Source organism: Gouania willdenowi, chromosome 12, assembly GCF_900634775.1.
Source record: "Gouania willdenowi chromosome 12, fGouWil2.1, whole genome shotgun sequence".
Classification (NCBI taxonomy): domain Eukaryota; kingdom Metazoa; phylum Chordata; class Actinopteri; order Blenniiformes; family Gobiesocidae; genus Gouania; species Gouania willdenowi.
In genome coordinates, this window is record NC_041055.1 from 25,909,547 (window position 1) to 25,934,351 (window position 24,805).

General features: G+C 37.1%; 1 protein-coding gene across 3 annotated transcripts; it reads right to left on the bottom strand.

Moving 5' to 3' along the window:
* Positions 1-126: 126 nt before the first annotated feature.
* On the bottom strand, positions 127-24,547 carry traf2b (Tnf receptor-associated factor 2b). Of its 3 annotated transcripts, none has more exons than XM_028462959.1 (11): positions 24,429-24,547; positions 13,401-13,603; positions 11,943-12,021; positions 11,694-11,792; positions 8,988-9,149; positions 8,822-8,896; positions 7,201-7,275; positions 5,763-5,975; positions 3,261-3,564; positions 3,019-3,167; positions 127-1,234 (listed from the first exon to the last, which is right to left on the bottom strand). In XM_028462959.1, exons 2-11 carry the CDS (start codon positions 13,574-13,576, stop codon positions 1,016-1,018), a joined length of 1,551 nt encoding a protein of 516 aa, XP_028318760.1. In that variant the 5' UTR covers positions 13,577-13,603; positions 24,429-24,547; the 3' UTR covers positions 127-1,015. The 3 variants fall into 3 exon arrangements, with proteins under 3 accessions (XP_028318760.1, XP_028318761.1, XP_028318762.1); XM_028462960.1 differs by lacking the exon at positions 24,429-24,547 and adding an exon at positions 24,052-24,354; XM_028462961.1 differs by lacking the exon at positions 24,429-24,547 and adding an exon at positions 15,705-15,976.
* Between the last annotated feature and the right edge of the window lie 258 nt (positions 24,548-24,805).

A 24,805-nucleotide genomic window follows, 5' to 3' on the forward strand; every position in this document is an offset into this window, starting at 1 on the left:
ATATGTGTTCTCTGCAAACATAACTGTTTGATGCACCCCAGGTTGGGAACCGTTGCACATCTGCATCATTAATCTGCTGCTTTTCTTTCTTCTAAAATGGTCAGAAAACAGTCGGAAACAAGCATGTTGGGTTTTTTTCTTTTAAACATTTATTTTTTGATTGTTGTAACTATTTAAAATGTCACGAAATATGTACCAAACCCCAGTTAAACATTACAGTAGAAACATATTTTATACGCTGTTAATGTTTTACACACAATATAAAAGATGTAGGTTTTTAATAATAGTTTAAAGTTGACATTTTCACTCCATATATGAAGCATATTTACTGTAAAATGATAATGATTACCTGCTTACTTATCCACTAGGGGCATACAGTATGACTGCTTGTTGTTAAATGATGGTTTAAGGAGGAGGGCGTTGCTGGCACCACGCCTAACCCCGCCCCCCCCACAACCTGGTAGCAGCACACTATGGAAGATTATCACTACAGGAATTGTTAAATAATCAACATATAACCCCTAATATTAGAAGTAGCAATAAAGAAGATTATAAATGCTATCGTTAGTTAAAACAATATATTTTCATTTCAATCAGCCGAACAACGAGACAAACCGATACTTTTCCCCTTTTGGTTCTTTGTTCAAATGTTGGTGTGTATTATTAGACATGACCATGTCGGTTAAATACAAAAATAAAGGAATTACACACACAGCCAAAGTAGAGCAAGATATTCTATAATAAATGCAATATGCGTATTGCCTATTAGATTTAAATAGTTTCCAGTATTGAGTAGAAAGAATCTAACTTCAGCAAGAACGAGCTGATGCATCTTATCTATGCCTACTTTAAACTTGCATTTTATATAATATAATATATATATAGATTTTATTATAAAGTGTATTATTTGCTATTATTTAGATATAATTATCATAGTTATTTATGACTAAATAGGTAATTTGATGAATAGGTTTAGCAGTTTAAAGGCCATGGTGCTACTTCCACAGTTTGCACCTTATAAGCCGGTCAGGTCAACGATGGCTTTGATGAAAATGGTGTCGTCTCGCAGATACGGACTTTTTCCCGCCAGTTTGGCCAGAGGACAGAAGAGCGGGCAGCCGCTGGCGATGTTCATCTCACTGATGGGACGCTGGAAGGATGTGGAGGTGACGTCGGGTCTGAAGGCGTCGATGATGTGTTCGCGATTGTTCTGATCCAGAAGCATCAGCGTCACCTGAGAGGGACCGTCAGTACACGGTATTAACGGGGTTGGAGTCAATTACATGTTTAAAATGACAATTTTAACTCTTCAGTTATCCATGTTCGATTACAAGTCAATCATGATTACGACGACTGACATTTTTTCCAATTACAATAATTTTTTCCCCCCTGAAAGTCAATTACAATTATGTTCCCAATTACTAAAGCTCAAATTAAATCAATCACGATTACTGAGCCTTTAATAAATAACCTCATAAAACATGACCGTCCTGTTGTGTTAGCTTTCTGTTAGCATCTCTTATGATAACGGGTCGGTTTTGACTTAAATCAGCCGTTATTTATCATCCAATTTAGTTTTTGTTGTGAGTGTCTGAGCCTTTTTTATGTCGTTTTTACTTTTTCTTTACACGGTAAAAAAATGGTTAGACACTTGATATGAAACATATTTTATTGTGTAAGCCATAGAAACTGTGACATTATTCCCTTGTTTTGTGTTTGATTAAATTGTAATAGACAGTTTTTATCAAATTTTCATACCAATTACAATTACAAGGTGAATTATTTTAACTCAATTACAATTCTATTAAGATTACAATAGCATCATATTTTTTTTAATTCAAATTCATATTAAGTTATAATTGTAATTACCTATTAGTGGAAAGTTGAAAACATACAATTCTTAATATAATATACAATTATTTTAAGTGCCATGAAACACAGTAATTGTACTAAATAAATAAATATATATGTATTCATTTGTTGTTTTTTTGGCCCTCGAGTCATGTGACTTGGTTCTTCTTCTGTGGCGTAATTCTTTTTCACAATGTTAAATGGGGAAGCGACACTGCTCCCAGCAGTTCATGTACGGTACTGCTGCAAAAATGAAGCAGAAAGCGGCTGATTTCATCATAGATTTACAACATTAATCTAAAAATGAGGATTTTTAATGACAGTCAGCCTCACAGAGCTAAAAAAAAAAAAAAAGTCAAAATTAATCAGGGCGGAGCTGCTTTATTCCTGCAAATAGGACGTTACATTTTATTTATTTATTTACAGAAGATTTTTGAATGTCTTAGGAAGATTTTGAGACCACTTTTGATGGAATATATGGATTCAGTAAGACATGGCATCACTTTAAGGGTGAGCAGTGCTGGCTTGTTTATACAGAGTAACTGTGTTTACTGTGATGGTTTTGTCTTAGAATGGTTTACTGTATATGGTTAAAAACAAAAGATACTTTGTGAATCGAAAAATAAGGCCTAAAAATGCCTTAAAGCAATGTTTAAAAAGTCTTACATTTTAACTCATAATAAGTAGGATTTTATGATTGTAATTACTCTCACATTTCAAAATAAATAGTAACATTCATTTAAAAAAAAAATTACATAATTTACCGTAACATTGTGTCCTGCTTGTAGCAACTTTTATAAACATGGAGAAATGTAAATTTAACAAAAGTTACCTGTCTAATGAATTTGTAAATATTTTTGTTGTTTCATAGATTTCTGTCTATTTTTGTATTCGTCTTGTGTGTTTTGAGTGATTTTTATTATTTTAGTCTGTTTTTTTGTCATTTTGTGTATTTTTGTGTGTTTACTTTGGGGGCCAACAGTTGCATGTCTACACTGTAAAAAAAATGGACCCTCACTATGTAAATGCATTTTTTCCTCTATTGTGTTTACTGTGAAGTTAGTCTTAAATTTAACTTCAAATGGAATTAAAAAGTCTTTAATTGAGTTTAGTATAAAGCTGTAAGAACCCTGTACAGTATGTACAGTAGGTCCTGGTGTCTCCTACCTTCTGACCAAAAGGCCATTTGAGCAAAGCGTCACATTTTCCCCTCATGACCACAAAGAAGAGCGATAGGTGCGTCCCCCGCCCGGTGCCGTCACCATTTAAATACAGCCGTAGACACATCTTGTATCCGTATTTGCTGGAGTAAAAAGCTTTAGAGGGAGAAGAGAAAAAAAACATGTCATGATGGGGTGTGATCCATCACCTCAAATCTACAATCCCAACCTACACGTTCCCCCACTCACCCGGTGAGAACATTGCAGGTGCTCGGCCGCCCACGGCGTCCTGCCTGCGTCGGGCGAAGTCCGAGATCTTCCACACGAACACTCCGTCGAAGGTGCAGAACTGCAGTTCTCGCACCACCTGCTCGGTCTCGGACAGCTGCAGGTCCCTCATGGCCAGCGTCCTCTCCAGCTGACGCACTTTGTTGGACAGGTTTTCGATCTTGTCCTGGTCCAAACGGTGTTGGTGCGAGAACGCCTCGATCGTGACCGAGCTGCGTTCCACTTCTCGATTCAGGACGCACACGATGTTTTCTAACGCAGTCACCTTGCAAAAAAAAAAAAACAGAAATTATACAAAGCTTTAAAACAGGGGTTCTCAACACATTTTGCCACTATCATTAAATCACGAACCACTTTTTTTTTAAAGAATTCAACAAACCAAATGTAGTTTTCCAAAAACAGCTGTTGAAAACACACATTTATAATCTTAATCTGTATATTTTCCTGTGCAACATGCATTTCACAGCATGCCTGTCAAAAGAAAAGTTTCTTTCAAAATAAAAGACAAGTCCAACATGAGAGACATTAAGTATTATTAGCTGTCCAGCTGTCCTTGACCCACCCACTACAGGTCCGCGATGTATGTAGCAAAAGAAATGTGTGTCCTGACAACAGCAGCAATTAAATGTATTACACATAAAATATGTGGACTGAAAAACTGACCACATGGAGAAAATCACGTATGGTTTAAGACTCCAGAAAGAAATATTTGTTACTGGATGGAAACCTGCAATAAAATGATCCGAACCGGGTTCTTGGTTTTTTTTATTTTATTTTATTTTTATATTTTTTGTTTTGTTTTGTATCCCTCCCTTTCTTTATCCTCACCTGGTTGCCTTTATGAATAACATCACTACTAAAGTAATGTATTTGTGGCTGAAATATGCTCAGATCTGCTCTTATTGAAATCTAATTGTTACGATCTGTCAATCACAACATGCTGTAAGAATTTTAGAAAATGTAATAAGTTAGAAAATTGTGTTTGAAAATGTACCAGTTGTCTACTTTGAAAAAATAAAAAGAAGTTCTAAAAAACAAACAAACGCGGTCCTGGAGAGCCGCTGGTCCACCAGGTTTTCTTTGTGTCCCTGCGCCAACACTCCTGAAGCAGCTTTGCAGGAAGTCTGCTAACGAGCCTCTCAGCCCTGTTTGAGCAAGGACCCATTGACCACCGGCCCTCCAGGACCGCGTTTGGACACCCCTGGTTTAATTTATTCCCAATAACAAAATATGTGCACCTTTTAAAAAAACATAAACAAAAAAAACACATTAAAAGGATTTTTTAGAACGATTTTATATCTTGGGGCATAAACAGTGGAGAGCCGACATTATGATCTGTCGCTTTAAATAAATGGTGCATTGTGGGAGGTAGCGGGCGTAACAGGTGTGTTTACATTGTGGGAAGTGTAGCTTTTCTGTTAGCTCTCAGCGCTAAGCAGCAGCCATGTGTATCCTCTCCTTTGGTGATAAAAGTGCAGCATCGAGGTTGTTTGTTAGGAGAGGATTAAACTTCACCTTTCTCACCAACTACCTGCTCCATGTGTGCCTTCCTGCACCCACTCAGCATGCAGAATTAGCCAAACAAACAGAGCTGTTAGCAGCAGAAACGAGCCATGGCTGAGTAGTTAGGTGTTGGCAACTGCATTGAAAGCTGCCTGAAAGGATATCTGTTCATCGACTGGAGGATGCACTCACTACCTCCGAGGAGCAGCACCTGATGGCGCTCTAACGAACAGGTAGGTTCTCCTGACAGAGTTCACCATTTAGCCAAATAAGAGAAAACAATCTGGTGGGGGTGTGGTTAGTGCCATGACAGCTACCCATAGTATTCCCTGTAAGCAGAAACGTAGTAGTGCTCTGAACAAGTACGTTTACAAGCTGCATTGAGATTTTCTGTGAAGGAATTAGCCCATTAGCTTAGCCCGCAGATTCCTCTCATAGCAGCTCGGCTTGAAGCAGTCCTCGCATATCACCGAATTTCGTCCGAACGGATACGTTTAATTGTGTATCCCATACCGATATTAGCAAACGTCTGGGTAACTCCGACTTAGTTTCGTTATTAAGATTAGAGACGCAAAAGAAATGTTTCTGCTGGGTTTTTCCTCTTGTTGTTATAGCAACCATTGTCTTTAACTCTGACATTGTTCAAAAACTTTAGACCAGTGGAACACTGTTGCCTAGCAACAGCGTACATAAATCAACGAAAGTGCATCATATCCTGACCAAAATGGCGGCTCCCCATAGTATACGCCCCAAGGTATAAACTGGTTTTTTTTTAAACACTTTTTTGCCATATACATTTCCACTACAGGTACCCTTTAAGACACCTCCATGAAACCAGCTCCATACTATAGATTGTAATCCGGGCTGATGCAGCCATTTTCTGTAGTTATGCTGCTGTAGCTTTAGGACATAAATCAAACCTGATTAGAAAAAATGAAAAAACATCCCACTTGAACTCACTTTTTTATCCAAGTTGATGGTTTGTGTGGATGCTAAAGCCCCGCCCCCCTCTTCAGGAGCCCGGTACAGACCCAGACCTGAATCCTCCTGCCATTCCCCGACACTGGGGGTCTCTGTTCGTGTGCCCCCCATGGACAGCACCATAGGCAGCAGCAGGCGCAGGTGCTCCATGGTGCTGTTGTGCTCGTGGTCGGTGAACTTTCCGTTCTCCACCTGCGAGAGAAGAGAAAAAAACACACTGTAATGTTGGTCAGGTACCCTAATATCACTGTTTTTCACAAAAGATGGTGTGAAATAAACCCATTTTTTCAAAACAAAACATACAATATTCAATATTTAAAGTCTCAAATTACTGCTTCTGAATGCTAGAAGTAGGAATAAATGGAATCTCCTTCAAAATAAAAGCACATGATCCATTTTTTTTTGTCAATGGAAATGCAAAGAGTGCTGTAAAAACAGGACAACAACACATACTGTATCTGGGTTCCAACCCACCAGTTGAGAACATCTGGTCTACAGTAAAGCACACACACCTGTTCACACACCAAACAATAAAAGCTAGGAGGATAAAAAAGATATGATTATAATCCTCTAAAGCCATTCATTCTATTGTGTAGTCGTGTGACAGGCACTTCAATAGTCTACTAGTCAGGGTTCAAATCTGATTGGTGCGTCAGAGTAAACAACCTCATATTTCAAACTGAGCCACGCCCTCTTACTGTGTAAGACAAGAAGCTTAACAGGAAGTCGGTTGGTTAAGCAGTTAAACACGTTTGTAAAGCTGTTGAAAATAAAAATTTCACAATATAAATATTGTCTTGCTTTTAATTTTAGGTTAATTAACAAAAAATATAACAATGACGTGTGAGTCTTATTTCATAAAGAGGGAATCATTGATCCTTTAAAGCTGCTTCAGCACTGGTGCCTTTTCCTCTTATTCAGGGAACGCCCTGGACAGCTGGCCAGTCCATGCAGGGTTACACATAAATATTAAAACACATAATCACACCCAAGGTTGGATAAGTGACAATAAACCTCCTTCTTGACTGTTTCTTAAGCCTTTTGCTGGCTGCAGTAGTTTAGCATTATTATGCAAGGGTACACTATGAACTAATGTAAGACGCTGGGATTAACATGTTCAAACTAAGGCATTTCTGTTCACTAGCAGCTTGAAGTAGGTCTTAGAAGTATGTACTTTAAAAAAAAAGAAAAAGGGAGATAATCATCAAATATCTGACAATCAGGAAATAGATCTACAACAACAAAGTGGCATGAGATCTTATTATTCGTTGATGGACACGAATAATGTGTCCATCCAGCAGTTTATCATATGACTGTGGGGGCATGTGGTTCTATGTTGGACATGAGTGGACAGACACAAATGTTGAGATAAAGGCGTACATTTATTCACTTGTCTGGTTGAATTGACCATACGTACCACATATTTGCAGCCGACCTCACTGTATGGACAGGCGCTCTTTGATTTGGCACAGGACTTGTTATGATCATTCATCTAAAGGATGAACAGACAAAATAGCTGTATCAGATTCAGCAGAGCAGTGTTCTTCAACCTTTATCAACATCTTTTCATTAAAAAAAAAAAAGACATTTTATAGCCTATATTAACAATACGCAGTCATTATTATCAAAGTGTTTTGAAGAGGAATCAAATACAAACACAAATAAAGTTTTTATGATCTTTCATATTACTTCTTTTGAATAAAAAGTGCAATTAACAATCTTATAGTTATAAAATATCTATACATTTAGGATTATCAATAATAATAATAATAAATAAATATACAATACATTTATATAATTACATTTTGTTGTGTATTGTTAAACGTTAAAGAGTGTCAGATTTGAGGGACGTGATGTTCAAGAATGAACCAAATCTAGTTTGTTAACATGAACGATGAGAACTGACTGGCAGTTGTGTGTTGATCTTTTTCATTATTTTTTGTTGTTTTTATTGTGTATTTTTATGAGATTTTTTATAAATATCACAAATTAGGGTAGCTTTATTTGGGGGTCTCCTCTCCGCTCTGACCTGCAGCTGCTGTGCGCTTTGGGATGGGGAGGGGCTCACAGCAGCATAATGACATTTACAGACAATAATGAATGTGTTTTCAAAAATGATTTTTAGAACAATTAGGTGAAATTGAATAGATTCCCACAGCACACCAAGTACCCTCTTTCACTTACTTTTGAATCGAAGTACCCCCCTTATGTCCGACTACAACAATTTGCTCAGAATTCTATGAAAAAACCACGATAGACCATAATGATATAATGAACGAGAATCTCGTTTTGTAAATATGGGAATGAAACGATATTTAGAGCCTCCTGAATAGATGTATTTCTATAGTTTTTAATCATTTACGGTCATTTCACTTCTGATGTGGGACCAAGACTGACCTTTGTATTTTCAATTCATATTCTAATCAGGACCATTTCTATCATCATTTTGTGTATTTTTTTGTTGTTTGTCTGTTCTTTTTTTTATTATTTTGTATATTTTTTATCTTAATTTGTGTGTTTTTGTTGTTGTTTGTCTGGTCTTTTTTTTTTTTTAATTATTCTGTATATTATTTTTCTTAATTTGTGCGTTTTTGTTGTTGTTTTGAGTTGTTGGTAATATTCAGTGGGATCATCATTTTTAACTAAAAATAAACATTATAAAGCCCCATAATTTTACTCTCTCTCTCTCTCTCTAGTACCCCCTATAGTGCCATTGCATACCCCAGTCTGAGAAACACTGCAGTGAAGGACGTGTAAGGTCAATGAACTTTAGTAGATAAACATCAGCACAGATAGACTTTGGAGAGCACTCGACTTGGGATTCATTAAACAAACTAAAAGAAACCAAAAGAACTCAGTGAAAGTGAATGTGTGCATTTTGACTCCAAATAAAAACTTAGGAGCTCAGACAGAAACCTACTGTGGTGCTTTCTGTTTCAATGATGATATGCACACAGTGTTACTTTTGTTTACTGTTTTACTTTGTGTGTGTACACCTAGATTTAGATTTTGTTCAAAGATTTAAAAAAAGTACAAACCTTCTCTCTGGCGATCTTCTTTTTTCCACAGTTTTTACATTGCAAAGGAAACTTCTGGCAGATCTCGTCGTGGGCCTGAAACACATAAAACACCCCATTTGTTTTGTGTCCCTTCATTCAGAACGAGCATGTATTTGTTTTTTCTGCACATGACTTCCTTGCTCACCTTGATGTCTTTGAAGGTGAACGTGACCTTGCAGTACTTGCAGTTGAGGGTCCTCTCCTCACACTCTCTCTCATAGTGTCGTTCCTTCTCCGTGCGGAGGATGAAGCTCTGGCAGGCCTCGCAGCGAACTCGCTCGAACTCACAACAGCTTTCATGTTGAGCCTGAAAATAAAAGAGGGCGATTCGCTGTTATTATTCAAAACAACAGCACTTTTATTTGTTTTGTTTCATACATAAGAGCCCAGCTGCTGTTAGGCTTTCGAGGTTTAGAAATCAAAATTATAGCACGATATAAAACCCTACAGGGCATTTATTGTCTGCCACACCTTAGCTTTTAGAGATTTGCATTAAAACTGGTGAACTAAAGGCACACACACACACAAAGAATGTGTGGTTTCCTGCTTTAAACTGATTGTAAACATTGCCTTTCATCAAACCCAGAACCTCAGATGTTAAAAATCCTTTCATGGTTTTAAATGAAATCAGAGGATATATCTTGTCGTCAGTTAAAAACAAAAGATTTTTTCTCCTAATCCTGAGAAGTGTTTGATGTTTTATAAAATTGACTGTGACTGATTTAAAAAAACAAAACAAAAAAAGAGGCATAATTAATCATTAACTCATGTATCATATTTTTAATAATTACTAATAATGAGCTATCAGAATAGAAACATCTGAAAGATGAAACATATTTCACTTTAAATGCTCACATTTTTATTTTCAATGCCAAGCTACTGATGAAATAAGCGCTTTATATACTTTCTTTGAGATAATAAATACATTTTATAATCTTGCAAACGTTTTTTAGGGGTGATTTACCGGAAAATATGGTAAATGTGTCACTTATGCAGCTATTTGTAAAATAAGGTGAAGAGAAATGAAAAAAAATAATATGTAAAATGAGAGATGGCAAACGTTAGCATTAGCATAGATCAATATACATCAGTGGTTTGCAATAACTTTGACCATAGGGCCAAAAATCCCCCCAGCAGGCCCTGTTTCCTATGTAATACACAATTATTTCAGTGTTAATATTATAGTTCATTGAACTAAGCTCATGAACGCTCATTAGCTTGTTGTTCTGCGAGCCTTTCAGGGCTGATAGCGACCTATTTCTACTTCCAACAGCTTCTCTTACAAAAAAATAAAAATTAATGAATTAAACCAAATCCTGTCTTGTAAAAACAGAAAAAGAGTTTGTCACCATACGTCATCCTCGGGCAACTGGTGGCCCGGGGATGACATGTGGCCCTCGCGCTAATGTACAAAATGACTCCAAAAACAAAGAAAATGACAAAAAGATAAATAAATAATACACAAAACAACATAAAACATTAATAGGGCAAAACATAAAAAATATTACACAAAAATGTATATATAAAAATAATGACTCCAAAAACACAATCTGACAACAAAAATAAATACACATAATGATGTAAAAATATAAAAGAAGACGACAAAAATGATTCCAAACATGTGATACACATAATGACTCCAAGAACATGTAAGACGATGACAATAATAACAGAAAAATAAACAAAACAACAATTCTTCTGAATGCTGACATGAATTGTAGTATTTTTTGTAATTTTTATGTATTTTTTTAAATTATGTAGTTCGTAGTCTGTCATTTGCTTCTTTTTTTTTTTTTTTTTTGCTTGATAAATGTCTAGGCGGGTCATGGTGAAATATGGTTATTTATTTTAAATCTACATCCTTTTTTTTTTTTTAGACTATATTTAAGGTATTTAAAGAGAACATATCTCATGAAATACCGTACATCCCCTTATTCAAAGTTAATCTGGTACTTTCCACTGAGCTGTTGTTGATAAGTGATCTATGAGCTCGTAGGGACTTCCCAGCCCGCTTCACTTCCTGATTAGGCTGCTGTGGCAATGAATGCAAAAAGAAACATATTGTTCACCATACTGAGAGCTGACGGCTTCAGGGGAAGAATGCACAGTATTGAGTTACACACTGGCCTTTGTGACTGAGTGGGCTTCACATTTTGTAGTGGGTGGGGTTTGCACAAGTTCTGCCTACATATTCACATCACAGGTTGGAAGTTTCTACTTCAGTGTTTCTCAAATGGGGGTACGCGACAGCACAGCAATACAGGGGGTACTTGAATAAGAGTGAGGGGAAAATTAATAAATGAAAGCATTAAAAATATGGTGTTTTATAATGTTTTTTTTTCCATTAAAAACGACAATCACACTAAATACTGTCCAACAACTCGCAAAACTACAACAAAAACACAAAAAATAAGAGAAAAATATACTGAATAATAAAAAGAACAGATAAACGACAACAAATTACACAAAATGACACCAAAAACACTAAGAGAGACAAAATACTTACTATTACCAGCAACATACAAAACGACAAAGACACACACAAAAAAAGAAACATACAAAACTACATAAGGACCAACCAAACAACACCAAAAACACACACACTGAGTGTCATTTAAATAATACCAACAAGATCCAAAAATGACAACAAAAACACACAAAATAAGATAAATAATAATAATAATACAAAATGAAATTCTTTAAAACGCGTGTTGTCACTCATTCATTCCATCAATACAGAAAATCATGTGCGAAATGTAGCAGTCAGACATAAGGGGGTACTTGGATTCAGAAGTAAGAGAAAAGGGGGTACTTGAGCCTAAAATGTTTGAGAACCACTGTTCTACTTTACCTCGTACTCTTTCATGGATCCTGTCCAGCTGCAGCCATGGTTCACACACCTGGCTGGAAGACTTGCAATTTCCCGTCCTGCGGCATTGTCTGAAAACGCCTGGTCGGAAACAGATGCAAAGGCTTTAGAACGTCATAAAAACGGTGATTCAACGTGTTTTACACCATGTGGTGAGGGGAAACCCCATCTGCCTGTTCTAGATGGGACTGAGCGTCATTTTTCTACCTTCACTTGGACCCTCAAGCTTACCTCGTTACTGTTAAGAATGGAAATGGGCTCCTCGTATATCTCTTCTAGTCGGCAGGCCTCACATGGCTTTGGGCCAGAGCTAACAAACAAAACAGGTTGGTGACTTTACAGAGAAAACAAACAAAAAAAGGTTTGGCACTAACAGTCAGCAGAGATATTTCTGCTGATCCATGACCGAAACAAGTGCTGAGCCATGAATCGATAAGTCAATGCTACAGCAGGGAAACAGACGCTTGCTTGTGCCAGTGGTGCAGCGAGAAAAACCACAACTACTTTGAAGAGACTGAGAACAATCACATAAACAACACACAAAAGCAAAAGAGCACACAAATAGTGACGTTTGGATTTAAATGAAATGTTTTTGTTGCCGTGCAGGGATAAAACTACAGACAGTCCCTGACTTACAAACAAGTCACATTCCAAAAAAACTGAGCTTTATCATATTGATTATTAAAGTGTGTTTTAGTCTCAGACTGTTCCAGTTTAATACTACCAGGTCTGATCAATGGTTCACTGTTTTTTTAAATCACTTTGGAAAGTTGTTATTGACAAAAAAAAAACCTAGAATTTTCTGTGTAAAATTGTACAAATTAAGGAATGTGTAACTGGTTTCATTAAGTCAGAAACTATCAGTTTGATCTGCTAATTAAAATACAGAGAAAATACATATAAAGACATTTGCTTTTTTTTTTTATTTCAGACTCATTTGTTTTTGTTTATATTTTACATCAAATGTACCTTTTTTTTTTTTTTTTTTAACATTTTTGCACAAAAATGTTAGGAGATTAATGCATAGTCCACAGATATTGAAAGACAAAAGTCATTACTGGTAGAGCCAGAAAAGCAGGGGAACTTAAATCAGTCACTGTTATAAACAAACAGTAACTTTGATTACTGTTAAACAAATCATTGACCTCGAGACTGATTACAGAATAAAGAAGAAGTTTTACTGATCAGCAAGAAACGGTATCAAAGGTCTTTAGGAGGTTTGAAGTATCATCCAAAGTCCTGACTCAAACAGCTTGTCTGTCATTTTTTAGAGATGGCAGCTAGAGTTGATATTACTTTTGCTTCATTGTGTGTTTATTTTCATATTCAATGTTTTCTGTGACATTATGCTTAATGTTTTCCCCCCACATTAAAACATAATGCGATACAACAGCAGACATCTCATGGGTTAATGAAATACCAGTGAGTAAAGAACAGAAAACAGTGGACACCTTGTGAATGACTCAGCATAGCCAGATCCTTGTGATGCACTGACACCAGTATTAGCCTCCAGTCATGTGAGGGATGAGTCTGCAGTAAGTGACTGATCTTGGATGCAAAGAAAATTCCAAAGGCGAGCATAGGATAGGAACACAGGGTGTGTTGAAGGCGGAGGAGGGGAGGGGTGTAAATGGGAAGGGGAGGAGCGTCATTTCACACGGTTGAAGGTCTGAGGGACCCCCGGTCTACCTGGTGAGCTGCTTGAAGCAGTGAACACAGAAGCGGTGACCACACTGAGCCTGGACAGGCTTCCTCAGGACCTGGAGACACTGCTGACATTTGTATTTATTCTCCATAGGCACTGACAGGACACTGAGGGGGATCCCTGGTAAAGAGCTGGAACACTCTAGAGATATCCGGGCCATTCTCGTCCATTAATCTGGAGGTATTTCCTGTAAAATGTCATCAAAGAAAAACAGTTCGGTATAAAATCCATTACCACAGAATGCAGAAGTCATCTGACATTAAACAAAGGTCGTATATGACAAACACTCGGAGAATGTCATGAACTGATGTGGCTGGGAAAACATGAAGATGATTCATCAAAGTGAAACTGTAGCTGTCACCGAAACTGCTATGGTAGATATGTGGCCAAACAGGAGAGTTTGTCCAATGTGATGTGAGAACTTCAAAGATTCCACACCCATGTGAAATTAATTTTATGTCAGAAATGATGGGAAAAGACCCTTGAGCATTTCTACATGTACAAACTTGTCTCGCAAAATGTGTTGCAAAACTCAAGCAATGCAGATTCACGTGAGAAAAGAGGTTTGTGCATCTGAAACGGCAGATTCGAGAAGTTGTAACCGCAGAGTTGTGGTTGTAAAGGACAATTAATTGGCACCAGTATTTAAAAAAACACACATGCAAGTAAATGTTGGATTACAAGTTTACAGCCGTCATTTAATTTGTGTAAATATCAGTCTACACATTTGTGAATATTTTTTTGGTAACTTTATATTCAGATCACACAATCATGTGCTGTTGAAAAAAATTCGGTGATATATTGTGATATTACGGCGCACAATTCTCGGATCTATTCTAAATGCATCCATATCGATTTATTTTTATAAAATATATATATATATATATATATATATATTATTTTTTTTTAACCTTTATTTAACCAGGAAAGTCTTTTCCACTGCAGGAGACTCTGTATCTGCAGAAAGAAGTGCTGAAACATGGGCATGTTGACCAACTTGTGTTTTTTCAACAAAATTTTAAAAGAAATAACTAACTTTCTGCATTTATTTGTTGTTCTTAGGCATATACCTCAGTCATGTTGCACTAAAGTTAAAAGCCACAGATTGCATGTTATCTTTTATTTTAGGTTGTTGGCACATGGCATGTTAAAGCCAATGTTTTGAGTGTAAAATATGCTAATAAAATATATTTCATACGTGAAGGTGTACACATTTCCAGATTAATTGTTTCTAGTCATATATATATATATATATATATATATATATATATATATATATATATATATATAAATTGCCTTATACTTTATAATCGGGATATATCGTACCGTATCGCAACCTATGTATCGGGATACGAATCGTATCACCAGATGCCTGGCAATACACACCCCTAAGCATGTGTGCATATTTTCTTTGGGTTTAAATTTTAACTCTAAGCTTTACATTTTTCCCCATCATTTGTGAAAAAAAATGTGTGGATTTTTTATTTAAAAAACATTTTTACTTACAAGTTTCCTTGAAGTTCTCGCATCACATTCTACAAGTTCTCTTATTTTGCAACATATCTGTCTTCATAGAACTTTAACAACCACAAAACCTTTTTCCACCTCTTAAAGCACAGGATTACAGTTTCAAAAAAAAAAGTAAAATCAGTAAAGAGGAATCAAACTTCAATTATATTTCTGTGCAGACTTTACAGGACAGCTTTCTTCTCTTGAATTGATATTCAAAAAGATGCCAACAATGTTTGTAAAAGACACGACTACTGTCTGGCATAAGCAACACTAAAACAGTCTGCATTAAAGAACATTAAGTCAAACCTGTCGTCAAATTAATTTGTCCTCGACAGGTTGTTCTAAAACCAAAATACAAATAAAGTGACGCATTGGTTTACATTGAGATATTTAAACACATGAAACTGGCGACACTTTTTTGAATGCCGGTTTAAATAAATTTGTGTGGGATTATTGGGTTAAATTTGAATTTATTTCATTAACATGTAAATAGCTAAATTTAAATTGTATTTCAATATACAAAAAAAGTACAGAAAAAACACCAAATGAAAAAAAGCTGTGTGAACAATCACATGTACATAACCTACTTCCTCACAGAAATTATATTACCAAGCAGTTTTTAGACTCAAAAAATGGCCTCGTATCAAGGAGTGAAGAGCGTTGCACAAGGCCCTGAATGAAAGGCAAGGTTTTTGAGAATGGGATTTCTAAATCAGATTATCAGAAATCAGTCCCTGAGTAAAGCAGGCCTTTTTCCTTGTTGATGAATATCTTACATCATGGTATTTCTTCAGAGAATCTCCTGCATCTCTACTGGAAACCATTGTCCAGCAGGTTGTGCAACCTTTAACAGATTAAATTCCTCTCCAACGGTTACAGAACCAGCCTCTCATCAGCTCCCAATTCCCAAACAATGCCTTTACAACAGGCTGTAAATCAGGTACTGATCTTCAACTGTTCTCTAGCACAAACAGCTTAGCCAATCAAAGGAGAGCAACTCAATGTATTTATGTTTGCAGACTAGGGGTGGGAACCTTACATACCAATGTAAACGAATAAGTATCTCCAATAGTGCTTTCTGTAAAGAAAAAATAGGCTTTTTTTTTTTTAACCAGTGACACCATTATAGTGCAATAATCCAGTAAATAATATATTGGTTCCATCAACAAACAGTGACAAAATTTCTGTGAAGACCTAGCTACACATTTTAGTGAAAATGCAGAAAATGTTATGAAAAAAAAAAAAATCGATACTTAGCACGAGCATATCGATAATCGATTGTGCGAAAAGGATATTGCGATATATCGCCGTATCAAGATATCGTCATACTCCTAATGCAGACATGGCCTGGCAAAGTCATGAGTATGTTGACCAAAGGTGAATTAAGTGTTAATGAACATGTGTGTTGGTAATAGACAGGCTGGTGCTGTATTTTGAAAAACATTCATCTGTGTCTCCTCGTCAAAGGTCACACCCCTGCAGGTCTGAATAGAGCAGACATACCAGATATGTTACAGCTACTAGTTGTTAGCTTAATTATTGACTTTAGATCATGGGTGTGCATGTCAAAAACTGCATTCTCGCTTCATGCATCAACAGGTTTATTGCAGTTAATATCCATTCGTCATTGAAACTTAAATTTGAATGTGTTTTGCCAACAGGGAGCAGTGATGTGTACTAGCAAGAGTTGAACACAAAACTACTGCAATTAAGTAAAAAAAATTCCACACGTGACAAATTAAAGGTTTTTCTCCTCCAACAGTTGGAAATAAACTGTCCTTCAAACTTAACAAACGTGATTTGAACGAACTCGAACAGATGGATATGGGCAAGATGTGGATGTGGGACAGGCAGACTTCGGTGCTTTCACACCAGTTTAGTCACAGACTCTGTTCGAATAGGTGGAGGACAGGTGATGATTTTATCACCTTGTTTTGGCTTGGTTTGCATTCAGAATGCAACCTCTTATTTGCACCAAACAGCTTCTGGTGCAGTTGCATGAGTTAACCACTCGAGGGCGCCGTTACTGGAGTAGAGACTTCTCTAGGCAGAAGAATGGGTCAAAGCAAGCACTAAAAGAAGGGCATGCAATGAGCCGATTTTTCACTCGTCCGTCTATTTTTGGGATCGGGCCGAGTTTCAGCTAAATCGTGCATCGTGTAGTATACATGGGGTCACGAGAAGAGATTAACACCTCACAACCAGCTCCCGATCAGCAATCGTATGGTCGCAAGAAAATCAAACCTGTTTGAAATCCTAGTCGCTCCTCGTGAAGCAGTGCCAGTAACCGGCTTACCTCAAACTCTGTCACCGCATATGCGTGAACACCGTAGGACTGCTGACAAACCGTAGTGTCCACGTCTACTCTGACAATTCCTGGTCCACGCACATTGCCGCCTTCTCTTTTTTGAAGCTTTTTTTGCTGAGCATCACGTGTCTATCCACTTCCGGGTTCTTCTTCTTCTTCTGTTTTAATGGCAACGCTTCAGAGTTCTTCTTCTTCTAATTTTTAAGCAAAATGTCCGGAAACAAGGCCCCAATGTGTCGTGTATGAACTTACAGTGTAAGCAGTCAGGTTGTGTCAGAGTGTCGGTCCGTATAGTGTGAGAACATGAATCGCACAACAATTGAAAGAAATCGCACAATGTATGCCCACCTTAAGAGTGCGCAGAGATTCTGCTTTCTCCGTTTATTGTTCTTTCACGACATTCAACAATGGAGCAGCAACAAGTTACCGCGCTTTTGGTGGTCTTAAAGCCGTGTTTTTTGTGTCGTCGTCGGCTCTCTTGACCACCCACAATACCATGTGCTCTACATCATCGCCTTTACCTCCTGTGTTTGATCAGCTCCGAGAGCGCTTGTGTTCACGGTGCGACTAATCGCTCCAGGCTTTGATTGGAAACGCTCCGAGAACGACAGAAACAATCGAGCTAGAATTTGTCTGTTTGATCTGCTCTAGAATTTGTTTGCATTCTAGAATAGATTATTTCATCAAGTTCAAAAAAGACAGATCTAGAATCAGGTCGTATGATTGAGGAAAGATTGATATATCTGACCCCTCACCAACAAACCTAAACAATTCAAAAACAACACTGTGGATATTGAAAAAAAGAATTACAAAATCCGATAGAAATGTTCTTTAAAGAGAAAAGTCCTCCCCTACCATAGTATGGGATGCTTCCTAAGCGTAATAACAGGGAAAACAATTTCCTAATCCTCATCACTTAAAAAGCGTATACAAGAAAATATCAATTATCTAAATCGCCAACCCACAGACTTGCACAAACAACACCAGGATAGAGTGAGACGATGCAGATTTTAACAGAAACAGGTCATAAATATGGATGATTTCAGGGAAACGGCTTACTGTTTTTTAATACAAGGGAGTTGTTAAAAGTTTTGATATGTGCAGGAAGGAATACTAATTGGACAACAAAGATGTCTTTATGTATTTACAGATACAACATTGGTGGAATGAGATCATGGCTAGGGGATCAGGTCAAGTGGAGAGTGTCAAACTAAATATTATCATGACCTATGTATCTGGGAGTGGACGTGGAATAATATCCAGAATATACAAAGGCTTACGGCGCTCCTCAAAGCAAACACTGTGCATTTTAAAAGTAAATGGGAAAGGGAAGGAGGAATGCTCATATCTGAAGAAGAATGGGAGAATATTTGTAAATTGCAATGGAAAACTACTCATTCACACAGCTGGAGGGAATTTGGGTGGAAAAACATCATGAGATTTTTTCTTTTCTTTCCCCTGCCCTAAAGAAACATCAAAACGTTGGTACAAACTGTTGGAGGCTATGTGGTTCAACTGAAGCCAATCATTACCATATATTCTGGAGATGCCTCCATCATTCCATTTGATGTTTTTGCATTGTATTTGGGAGCCACAGTATGACAAATACATTTATCTAATGAGAATATTGCTTGAGGGAGAATAGAAGGCCTTTAACTAAGAATTGGTTACAACCAGATGCCCCAACATTAGATGATTGGTACAAAATTATACACAACATTTACATTGTGGAAAGATTGACGTTTTCAATAAAGGTGCAATCAGAAAAATTTCTGAGATGGTATACAAAATGGGTTGTGTCCTTGAGGCAAGACTTGTTTTCATTACCCTTCTATAAAATATAAATTTTACAGGACTACCATAAAAATAGTGTTGTGAGCATTAGCATGGTCCATGGAAAAAAAAAAAAAGTTTCAGATGAAAACCTTGGATTAGGTTTTGGCATCCAGAAGATGATTTAGGAAGCGATTTGGAAGAAAAAAGGAGATGTTTTAGACTAGAGGTTCATTGATTCCACCCTTTATCAAGCAGATCAGTGGTTTTGTCACCACCAGCATGATGGAAATGGAAACCCTTAGTCCAAGTTGTCAAACAGCACAGGAACATTTTTGTGATGTCAACAAAGCCACAGCGGTTGCTGGACTTTCTAAGGAACATTTTTACGCAAGTTTCAGTAGAACAAAACCACAAAACGTTCAACTATGCCTTTTTTTATTTGGCTCGCTATGTTATAGTATGGAGAAATTTAAATACAATTTGGACCCAAATATTTTGGCCAGATATGGAGCCAAATACAGGGTTCTAACATAGGGAATTAAAAAAAATTTGGATCACCCTAAGTGAAAAGAAAAACTAGCCAAAAGCAGCACATATTGGGCAGCTCTTTGTTAATAAATGTGCCTGTGTGATATTTCACATCAGCAAATTTAACCCAGAATTGTCTTTCTGGTAAGACTTTATTGAGTTAAAAATATTGTTATTTATTTTCTGTACAGCAATTTTGAGGATAGAGATAAGAATTTTGGTCCATATCCAACCCTATATGTAACACAGTAAACCTTGGCTTCAAAATAACTAAAACAGACGAAAAGACACTAAAAGCAGCAGGGCTGGAAAAGAGGAAGGTGGATCATCATCTCTATCTTGAATATTATCAAACTGCATTTTTTTTAACAATTGTATTTTTATTTCTTCTCACCTGATCAAATAAAGCACTGGTGCTAGAACATAATTGTACTAAATTAATGATAAAACAACTGTAATGAACTGTAGACGTGTCCAGGTGGTGCACTTGCTTTCACTTTGTGTTTGCTGGGGAAAAAGCTAAATTCCCGACTCGACAGTTTATGGAATAAACAAATGGATGGATTAATGAACTTGCTTTGTTTTATATTTGACTCACAAATGAATTCCATTTAAAATAGTAGTAACAGGAACCATACAGGAAGTGTAGATAATACAGGGTGTTACCATGTTTGGAGAAGAGACTGGCAAATATTTACTTTGGAAATTAATATCTATTTTGGCAGAGAATTTTTTTTTTTTTTTTTTTTTTTTTTTTTAAATCAACAGTGTAAAGTTAAGGTGGGGCGCACAATTATTTTTTATTTTTTTGTATTTCGATTCAAATTTTGGAGAATAGAACTCACTGCAAATACTAGACTAACCATTTCTAAAATGAGACACACTGTGTAGAGACATATTTAAAGCCCTGTATTTATCCTAAATTGTTGAGGCAAAATTGGTGCAAGTAAACATTCAAGCTACCAAATGTATAATTATAGGTATGATTATATGTAATTTTAAGTTACAAAATGCATAATACCTTGAAATTTACTCATTTAGATTGTTGCCTTTTTTTGCTATACAAAAGAGAATGAACTAATGTATAAAAGTAAAGTTTATTTAAGTTGTAGTACTTCATTTGAAAGTTTCAGTTTCTATGTAAAAATATATATTCGCAAGAATTGTGTAACTTCCCCTGAATGTGCAAAAATAACATGATGTGAAATTTTCACTAGATGCAGGAAAAAGCAGATTCTGTGTAGCTCATGCATTATCGTTTTATTCTGAGTTTAAAGTACATGTGACATATACTGAGTTTAAAGTACATGTGACATATACTGAGTTTAAAGTACATGTGACATATACTGAGTTTAAAGTACATGTGACATATACTGAGTTTAAAGTACATGTGACATATACTGAGTTTAAAGTACATGTGACATATACTGAGTTTAAAGTACATGTGACATATACTGAGTTTAAAGTACATGTGACATATACTGAGTTTAAAGTACATGAGTGGCAGGTCATCACTGGGATGATCACACTGGAGCAAATTGCAGTTCATTTCACCAAGTTCATAAAACCTTTCAAACATTACAAAACAAGCACAGTAAAATGTTCATCTTTATGTATCCTTAGTAACTAATGTGTGACACTACTCACTGGGAATAACAAACATCTGCCCTCCATATAGAGCAGACATGGGCAACTGAAGTAAATGCACAAAATACCAAACACAATGACAGGAAAAAATACACAAAAGGTCAATTCAGACTCTACCCGGGAATGACAAACATATTCGGACATGGGTGAGCCATGGCTTTCCACTGATCGGAGCACTTTTAAAAACCGATGGAAGCAGCTGAGGAGCAGTGTGGAAGCGAGGGCAGTCCCCTCGCTTCTACACAGGGGACCCCTGGTGCATGAAAACTACCTGGATCTCCAGCAGGCGGGATATGGACTCCACTGGGGAATGGTGCACAGATCCGAGCACTTTGCGAGAAGCAGTATCAAAGCAACAGACCTCCTCTGCTTTCACACTCCTTCTACAAGCTTTTAACTTATGATTTTTATGTATTTTCTGTATTAACCTTTATTATTGTTAGATTCTTTTTTGACTTGTGTAGTTGTTTTAACAACTGTAAAGTGTCTTGGAGTTTTTAAAAAGCGCTAATAATTCAAATTTATTATGATTATTATACACCTTTTCGTGGTGACGTCAGCTTCCGGGACACTTGACCTAGCAATGCCCACCGCCATTTTAAGAGGGGTATGCTTATGCTTGACAACCGCTATTTCCCGCGGACAAAAATCTCAGTTACTAATCTTACAGAACGTGTAACTGTGTCCCATCCTGCTGCTCTTTAGGAAGGTAAACTCTCTGTGCCAATTTCCAAGATATTTACACGACTTCTTTGTTTTTTTCTCACCGGAACGTCTTCTTACATCCATCCATCTCTGTTCTCAGTTGTTTCCTGGTTTGTTCCTGCTGCTGGCACTAATCTCGCGAGAACTGCCACTCAGGCCATTTCAGGTAGCAGTTCCCACGAGGCTAGTGACAGCTTTCAGTTTAGTAAAGCACAGGAATGTTTTTATTTGTTTATCTTTTAATTATTATTACATTAAAATACGAGATAATTACTAATACGGGACAATGGCGGGTAAGAGGGGTAAAATACGAGTTTCCCAGCCAAAACGGGATACTTGACAGGTATGTTTATTCCCCCTTTCTTTTTCTCTTTCTCGTGGCCCGACCCAGCGGCCCACCTTGTATGCCAGTCAGCCCTTGCCTGTTACCATGCGTTAAGATTAATGGCACAACTCACGCGAATGCCAACAACCGACATGCTCTGTTCAGAACTCTATTCCGATTTGTTAAGTGACGTTAAGAATGTCAAAAATGATGACAAAAATTATATTCGTAAAGCATCATATTTAGGTGTAATCCCGGTTAAAAGCCCTCTAGTTAGGCCTAGCCCTAGCTAGCTAACTAGCCATAGACATTTCAGTCATCATTACTGAATAAATTACAATTTAAATGTAGGCTAATTTATAATCAATGTCATAAAATCAGTCAGGAAGAAATAAGATCCCCAAAATACAAAAGCTACCATTAATGAAATGTCTACTGCAAACATACGACCGCTTTGATTTTGGGCTCCATGTAGTTCCGTCGTCGTTGGTTCGCCTCAGTGTTTGGATCCATACTTTCCGTTTCTGGCCTTTTTCTGTTGGTATTCTGTAAAATAATATATTTTCGTTCAGCCAGGCGCGGTTATGACAGCCAAATACTGCGCAGGATTTGGGAGTTCTATGATAAAAATCTGCCAGACTGCAAGATTTCCACCGTGTTGTCAGCGGTCACGAGCAGCTGTCAAGCAAAAGCATACCCCTCTTGAAATGGCGGCGCGCGTTGCTAGGTCAAGTGTTGACGTCACGGGAAAAGGTGTATTGATGGGACAAGCAAGATTTCTGAGTGTGAAAAGGACAGTATTAGTTCTCACTTTGAAAAGGTAAATTGCCGACGTACACCATTCGCGAACCAGGTCCATGGTTATTTTAACGAAGCTAATATTTTAATTCAGTTTACAAATATGAAGGAAATGCACAATATGGCCAGGCGGATGAGGGTTTCACTCAAGTTTGAAAAGCCAGGAAAAACCTGAATTTTTAGCTCGTGTGCAGCATTAGCTTTGGCAGCTAACTCTGTCTTTCTGATGCCGATGCCATGTTTTCGCAAAAATTCTTTCAAGGAATCAATGCTCCAACAGGAAAAATAATCAAAATCTCTGTCAGACTCGCTGTCAGCCATGGCCAGTTTATCCCTCTTGACTTTTGATCCTCATGTGTGAGAAATGAACGAGATTGAGATTTCCAAGAGTATGAAAAGGCTAGTTCTGATTTGAGGAAAGTATGCTGCTCTCCAAGCATACTGCCAGCATGGCTGTAGGAACAAGACTCCATACAAACTTCAAGCAGTACAAATAACTTATTGGGTTATTCACCCCTGAACCCCAGCATATTGCTGGCGATAGGATGGCTGATGCTCACAACTCCCATTTGACTTATCATGTAAACCAGGGTGTTGATACAGCAACACAAAGGAACAATGGAACGTCTCCCTTGATGTGATACACTCAAGTCTCAGGAATGTCACCTGAACATGTTCACACACATTTAGGTATAAGAAATTATTCACAATATGTTGATAATGTGATCATCACAATTGTGCTGTGATAAAAAGTTAGCCATAGAATAAAACAGATTATGAATATCAGCAATAGTTAACAACAAGCACTGCAAGTCCCATTAGACAGGTTAACTCTACAATCCAAACAGAAAGGGTTACCAATGCCACCTGTTTTAACATTAAATGACACATAATCTACAGACAGGATCTGTGCTGAAAGCTGCAGTAACAGTAGTGTGTGTGTGTGTGTGTGTGAGTCCCTGCTCCGTCTGCCTCAACCCAGTCCAACTGAGCCCTTCTGATAGTGGGAAACAGAGGTCTAATGGTCTGTACTCACCGAGCTGGAGAGGAGGGACAGAAGATCCGTAAACTGGCCTCACACTGTTTAACGTACACACTAAACAGCTACACCCTCTTCAAACACGTCAGCCTCTCTATATAAGACCTGACTAACTCATTCACTCAGTTGTTTGTACTGGTGTAGTTTTCGCTTTTGGTCTATATTTTTCCATGTGACATCATCATTTATTGATTTATTTTAATTAGTTTCACTAAGTGAAAACACGCAACGGTTACGAAAGTTGACGTTGCTGCTACGTTCACGTAGTAACTACGGGAGTTTAAACATGTTACGCTAATGCGTAGAGTGACAAAAAGCTGTTTACACGCTGAATTCAGATGTCGAAATAAATAGTTAGCAAAATGCTAACTTACTCATTGGGCAAGAAGAAGTCCTGGCAGCACAACTGTAGAGGACAGCCGTTCATTTACATGAGGAAGGACGGTGTTGTGAATCAACCGCCATCTGTTATAAATGGTGAATCACTTCCGGCTGCGTCAGCGTATTCTTGTAGTAACGTATTAGTTACCTTAAAAGGGGGAAAATGAGAAACATACTTTCCCATAAACTGCCCCACATGTAAATTTTGGCTTCCTGTTCAGGATTAAAGAAGAAGCAATAAGTGATTGACAAATCAATAAATTACGGTCTTTTTTATTTTATATTATTTAAAAAAAAATAAATTACACATTTTATTTTTTTTAAATATATTAATTATATTATATATTTTGATTATTTGTATGGAAAATGG